The sequence below is a fragment of the Sarcophilus harrisii genome, chromosome 3, assembly GCF_902635505.1.
Source record: "Sarcophilus harrisii chromosome 3, mSarHar1.11, whole genome shotgun sequence".
NCBI classification, from domain to species: domain Eukaryota; kingdom Metazoa; phylum Chordata; class Mammalia; order Dasyuromorphia; family Dasyuridae; genus Sarcophilus; species Sarcophilus harrisii.
This window is the reverse complement of record NC_045428.1, coordinates 482,699,701-482,706,934: the sequence shown is the minus strand read 5'-3', so window position 1 is coordinate 482,706,934 and position 7,234 is coordinate 482,699,701. Positions and strand designations below refer to the sequence as shown.

General features: G+C 40.5%; 1 protein-coding gene across 1 annotated transcript in view; it reads left to right on the top strand.

The window, feature by feature from the left end:
* Positions 1–4,335: 4,335 nt before the first annotated feature.
* The window catches only part of GUCY1A2 (guanylate cyclase 1 soluble subunit alpha 2), a 430,164-nt gene continuing 427,265 nt past the window's right edge, over positions 4,336–7,234 (top strand). The window contains exon 1 of the mRNA XM_031961090.1: positions 4,336–4,652. Coding sequence (XP_031816950.1) covers positions 4,359–4,652 — 294 coding nt within the window. The 5' untranslated portion in view covers positions 4,336–4,358. The remainder of the gene's footprint in view (positions 4,653–7,234) is intronic.

Sequence of the window (7,234 nt, the reverse complement as noted above, 5' to 3'; positions counted from 1 at the left end):
AGAAAAAAAAAAGCCAGTTTTGTAATATAAAAAATTCTGGCCAAGGCATAATAGCAGTTTTTATTTAAAGCTGATAAAACAGATCAATTTCCTTCATACAAAACTAGAGCAATTTTTCTCTTTTAGAGGAGGAATGATCACCATTTTTAACAAGGTGAGAAAGGACTATTTTCCAAGACAGTTCTTCCCAAATGAGAAGATGATCAGGAAGAACATTGAATGTCAAGGCAAATATTCTGGATTCTAATTCAGCCATTTCCACTAAATAGATATGGAACTTTTATCAAGTTGTTCAGACTTTCAATTGTCAGGTTCTGCAACTGTGAAATGAAGGTTTCAATATATAAGTTCTAAATGTTATCAAATTTTAAGTAGATATTTAGATAATCATCAAAAGACAGGTTGGCATAGTAGAGAGAGAGCTTGGTCTTGAAGTTAGAAAGATCAGAAGTCAAGTTGGCCTCTTCACTATATTTGCTGTATAACCCTGGAAAACCTGTAAGGTTTCAAGCAACTTTCTAAGAATGTAAATTGCCAAAATGGTGCAGACCTGGACCTGCATTAATGATACAGTTACTCACTGACATTTTCTAGATTAACGCAGCTAGATATCTATTGAGACAGTAGGGAAGTCGATTCCAGTTTTTCCATTTTTAATGCAGGACAGTGTTTTAAGGAATAGTTTTCTTTACCTTTTATTACAGTAAACTCCAATAAGTCCAGAAGCTACTGAAGTAGTGAATGAGTTTCTGTTTGTGTGGTTTTAAGTAAGTTATATCTATATTTATATCTATGTATCTATCTAAAACAAGAGTCCAGGATATTAATTCACTCAGTCTTTTGACTTATTGATAAGTTTTTTTTACTTGCTTCTAGTGTTTTGACTCTATTTCCTATTTTCACATATTATAGGAAATTTTACTACAAGTGATGAGATTTTGAAAATATTTCATCAAGTCCTATTTCACAGAGTTCCCTCAATTATGATCTGTTTACTATGCACATCAACAGGATTATACAAGAAAAGAACAGGAACTATGTTTATCTTCCACAGTTCTCCATATATTTGCTATCAGAAGTACAGTCAAAAATTTTACTTTTCTGGTAAAATATATAATAATAACAGCAAATAATTTGACTTTATCTCCTTAAAAGTTTTGATTTAGCTGGTTTGTGTATGCACATATACATATTACTCACAGGTTCAGAGTTATTGTTGACAACAAACTTACCCTGAAGAGAAAGATTAGTTACTTAGAACTCTTCAATGATTAGAAACATGTTAGATTTATGACATTCCACTTAGTGATTTTGACTTTGAGAAAAACACTAAGATGATTAATTAAAGAGTCCCAGTTTTCATTTTAACCATAAGGTCAATAACCATTGTCATGCTGTATCATTTGTGTCCAAAAATAATCCACTGTATAAATGTGGAAGGCACAGCCTTTCTATGTGAGTATAAGATAACATGACAATTGAAGTTCATCACTCAGAATAAAAAAGGCAATTAAGGCCTGCAGGCTGCTGTGTTCCAGATGATATAGCACAGCAAGAAAATTCAACACTTTCCTAAAGTTGGCATTTTACTCTCTACTGAGGTTTTTTCAAGGCATCTATTTACAACTATTCAGCAAAGACAAAACCTGCAAACATTTTAAAATTTATATTGAAGCCTATTCTAACCATAGAAAAATATAGTTTATGCATGACTTTCATTGCAAATAGTACAAAATTAATTGAAAATAAAGTATATAGTAGTATAATAATTTAATTCAATTCTACTTTTAAATTTGAAAAGGATGAGCTTAGGAAAATTATTTCCCCACATTTAGCTCAAGACAGTATATCAGAGAGCAGTTGAGGTGTTATGGAAGGAACAAGAATAAGACAACCTAGGTTGGAGTCCTTGTCTTGCCATCTGCTGATTGTGTAGCTTTGGAAATGTCACTTTTAACATCTTAGTTTTCTTTGTTTGTAAAATGGAAATAATAATACTTGCATTAATTAGCTGAGAGGACCAAATAAGATGCATGCAAATACATTGCAAGCTCCAAAAAAGCATATATAAATATGAGTTATTATTGGCAAAGTCAGGCAAATAATTTTGTTTGCCAGATATGGTAAAGCAAACTTTTTTTTAATCCATAACACTTATTTCTGGGCCTTCTGATGGGGCTTTCTTCTCCTTGTTGCTGTTGACAATTGTCCCACCTGCTGAACTCTTCATGGAGGACACTCACTTATTTGACTGTAGTGGAAAATACTTTTCTTCACAGTCACCCCGATCAAGGTCAAAGTAGGTCGATGTTTTTCAGGGAGAAATGGAAAGCAACATTGAGCAGGTGCTTATTATCAGTGCTTGTTAACAATGACAAGGAAGTTTCGAGAGAAGTGAGTACATAACCAAGTGCGCAGTGATCAAACAGCAGTGAAAACGTTATCATTCTGTCTTACATTCACTGGAAACGCAAAGAGATTTTACCTGAGAAGTTAAAAAAAAATGAGTGACCAAAAAGCTCTACCTTCCTGGCCCCTCTTTCCTTTCTCCCACCTAGGAATCAGTGAACGTTATGGAGCTGTGTTCGATCTTTTCTCAGTGGCCAATGAAATCTGAGGCAGGTAGAAAATGGAGCTGTCCAGCACTTGTTCAGAGTGTGAGAGTCCCTGTAACGGCTTCAGAGCTCTTTCCCTGAAGAATCTTGCCACCCAAGTTAGGGCCCAGGTTTTGGCTCCATACCTATCCAGATCTCCCTCCAGCAAGACAAAGCACTGATTGTGGAACAATCTAGTCCCTAGCACAGGTCCTTGCCAAGAGTTGTATCACAGTGTTTGTTCCTTTCTTCCTTGTCCTGGGGTTCCACAATTTTAGGGGCGACAGGTGACTACTGGGGATATGAAAGTATCTTAAAGTGAAAAACAGCTTTTCCTTCTGCTTTTCTCTCACCTGTTAAGTGTGGCAGCAAGATCCCAGAAAGATGCAATCAAATGTCTACTTACTTCCAACCCAATCTAGTCTCCATTTAACTTTATTCACACATTAAATATTCCTTTTCTTGCCCCAAGAAAGTGTCTTCCTTGTGTCTTTTCAGATTCTCACACTCAATTCGAGGGATTTCGTTCCTGAGGGCTTTCTTACTGACGTTTTGAAATGGAGGGGATGGAAGTGGGGTTGTCAGAGGTTTGCTCCAGTGACTTTCCACCTAGTCCATCTCCATTTTATCCTCAATTCTTCTCCCCGCCCCATTACTTCTTTCTATGCCCTTTCCAAGAGTTAACTCTACTCCCGGAAAGTCTCTCCTAAGTAGGAATCCAGAGATTTTTTAATAATATAGTCAAGAGAAAATTGGGTGTGGGGTCGTTTTGTATCCCTTTTATCTTGAGGTTTGCACCCCACCCCCTCGTATCCCCAGTTTTAGCCTATCCAGCTGGGAGGGAAAAGGAGGAAAGCAGAGTTAAACACCGGGGGGTTGGGGCGGCGGGGAGGGAGAGCGTCCTCATTGCTTCTGAAATGTGGCGACAAGCTAGGGAAAGACTCCAAATGAGTCTGATGGCGACACGTGATACCGTCGGAGGGAGGGGGGAGAGAGAAGAGGGAGGGATGGGGGTGGGGAATGGAGGAGGAGGAGATGATAAAAAGAGAAGGAAGGGGGAGAGTGAGAAGAGGGAAGGGAGGAGAAAGAAGAAAAAGACTGGAGAGGAGATTGAGAAAAAAGGAAGACAGAAGGGTAGCAGAAGAGTCTGCTTTCAAAATCACAAGGTCCCCTAACCTCCTCCCGCCCCTTCTCTCACACACGCACACATACACAGGAGCGCGCGCATACACACACACACACACTCACACACTCACACACACACTCACACACTCCACACACTCACACACACTCACACACACTCACCCACCGCCCTCCCTCCCGCCCCCCTCCCCCAGAGCGCAGCAGCAGCCGGGGTAGAAGATGCGCTGAGGCTAAAGGCAGCAGCAGCCGTGGTGGCGGCAGCGGGAAGCAGAGGAGGAGGTGGAAGCAGGCGGAAAGCCCAGCTCCGGCACCCGCCACCATAGCTAGAGCCGAGGTACTGTTGAGCTACCGGAAAGGAGAAGGTGACCAGGGCTCCTGAAGTTCCCGCCATGAGCTGCCGATTTGCGGGGCTCTGCAGCCCCTGGAGTTCCTACTCGTCTGAGCCGGCTGGTACCTTGGCGCGGCCACGGCACATCTAGTTCTGTCAAGCAGGTTCGCGGTCCCCAGCGCCAGCCGGCGCCTCCGCCGCCGCCACTGCCATCGGCGCCTCAGCTGCCGCGCTCCCGACACGCTTCTGTACAGCGCCTTGGCTATCGCCGCAGAGGCAGAAGCAGAAGCAGCATGTCTCGAAGAAAGATTTCTTCCGAGTCCTTCAGCTCCTTGGGATCGGACTATCTGGAGACCAGCCCAGAGGAGGAGAGCGAATGTCCCTTGTCCAAGCTCTGTTGGAACGGCAGTCGGAGCCCTCCCGGCCCTCAGGAGCCCAATGCAGTCGCTACAGCCACAGCTGCCACGGCCACTGCCACGGCTACAGCCACTGCCTCAGCCACCGCAGGGGCTAGGCGTGCACAGCGCCGGAGACGGGTCAACCTGGATTCTCTGGGTGAAAGCATCAGCCGCCTGACGGCGCCCACGGTGAGCGCCTGGCAGCAGAGGGGTGGGGGCGGAGGAAAGGGAGGGAGGTGGGCATAGGGGAAGTGGGGAAAGTTGGCTGGGGCGGGGGTCGGGGTGGAGGAAGCGCTATGGGACAAACTTGGCCACTGGAGGGGGCAGCGGGACTTTTCATCCTGAAGTACTTTTGCATTGCTTTCCATCTCTTTCAATTTAAAAGCTTCTAATTTTGAAAAGATGGAATGATAGAAATTCAGGGAACATGATCATTGTTTTCTTGTCTCTCATTAGGCTCTTGGGCTGTTCTTATTTGCAACCCTTTTGAAATTTGTTACCTAAAGAGTTTGGTGCCCCTGTTCTTCACACCCTGCTACCTCTCTTAACATTCCAGGACTTCTGCTTTATCAACCCTTAAACTTTATGAGCTTTTCCTTAACTACTTCCTTCATCAAAGTCTTCTTACTCCACTACTCACTTAATTTCCCTATTGTTAAACATTCTTTTGTTAACATATCCACTATTAAACATTCTTCTCCCGAAAATCTTTTTACAATTCTTTACCATCCTATCTGTCAGTAGATTAACCTTCTCTTTTCTGAATCTCACACCTATTATACAGGCTGTTTTATTTTCCCAGGTCGTCACTGACTTCTCCCCAAATTACTTTAAGAAGTTGCTTCTTGTCCTGGAAATCTCTTATTAACTTATGTATAAGTCTGCCCACCTTCATAGTTCTCATTTAGTTGGAGACTCAGTGATAGATCTTTCTCACTCTTTGTTGGTCTCATTTCTGGTAATCTCCCCAATTTTTCTGATTATTTTTATGTCATCTCTCTCCCTTCATTCCACTTTCATTCTTATATCTTTTCCTCATGTCTCTCTGGATATGTCCTATATCTCCCTATTTTCAGATTCCTCTATCTTCCATCTCAAATTAACATCAGATTCTTCCTGGTCTCTGAAATCCTTAAAAAATCTATTCCGTTTTATGAAGAGTCTTCTTCCTTGGTCAGGGTCCTTTTCTTTCTGAATTTACCAGGTCTTATCCATACTTTCTTATTGGCAAATAACTCTAGATCATTGTCTAGATAACAAAACCTCCTGAATTATATAGTTTCTCTTAGTGTATCCACTCCTTAAACACCCACTCTAATGCAGCAAGGCAAAGAGAGAGAGAGAGAGAGATAACCCCATTCTGGTTTCCTTGAGTTTCCCAATGCTCTATTCAGTCTTTCCTCTCTTTTTCCCCTAATATTTACTTGTTTGTCACCTTGGCTTTGAGCACAGATCAGCCTCCTGACTGAAAAGAACTTTTCCTTGCTGTCCAAATACTTGCAGTTGCTTTAGAAGTTACCTGAGTGACCATAATAAGCCTGAAAGCTACATACATATACAATTTGGCTTAATTTAAGCCCTGTGGGAGGATGGGGAGCTGTGGGATTTGGATAATTGATGTAGGGCAACAGAGTATTGAGGAATCAGGGTTTCAGAGGTCTAGATTAGTCTGGAATCCAGGAGCTTCTGGTAATTCATTATAGAACTTCAAGCAAGGGGACATAATAAAGAACTATTAGAAAATTTTATTTAAAATAAAATTTAAAATTAGAAAATTAAAAAAAAAATTAATATAAAGGGAAGCATGAAAATGCTTCCCCTCCTTCCCCTTTATTTTTCTTTCTCTTAATTTAACTAATTTCCACTTCTGAAAGGAAAAGCTCAGACATAAAATCTAAGCAAGGTTATTTTCTCCTCCAGAATTAAATAAGTGTACAATTCTCAAATAGGAACATCAACTTAGTAGTGCACAGCCTTGGGGGCGATGTTAGGTCACAAATCAAAAGTGGAAGCCCAGAGAAAAGAGCTTAAGATACACAGATAGCAACATGTACTCCTGTGATTTATGCCAATACAAAGAGGAAATAAGAAAAACATTTGTTTTCTTTACACACTCTTCATAGAAGAAGTTTTAAATTTCCACAAAAGTAATAGATTTTTGATACAGTGATTTTACTGTCATTTTGATTAAGATAAATGTTTGACTTGGTTCAAAAGCATTTTGCCTCTCTACAGTTATCCCAGATTGCCTAGGAAGAAGGAATTTACAAAAGACTCAAAAGTAAGCCAAGACACTCTTACCTAAAACCATTCAAACAACTTCTTTGGGGTATGGAGAAATCAAATATTTAACAGAAGAATGAGAACCAATGGGAATCTTTAGAATTCATTATTCACTGACTTTCATTGATGCCAATGTAAATATATGTACCAAATAGGAAAGCTTTAGTATCAGGAATGTTTTTAAAATGCAGGTTTTTAACAAGATATGTATGACTATTTCATTAATGATTTAGTTTTGTTTGTGTTAGCAGATGTTTAGCAGCCATTTAAAGTCTCATTTGGAACATTAAGTCCTTTTGAATAATGGTCTAATCAGTATTAGTTGGCTAAAGGTGTCCCCACCAGAGTCATTGAAATTCAGTCATTGAATGAATTAGGTTTTGAATCTACTTTGATTTTGCTACTCATGCTCCCCTATTCCCTTGCTCTGCAACATGGAATGCATTGTCCCAAAAAGTTCTATTGGAGGTGTTAATGAAAAAATCATA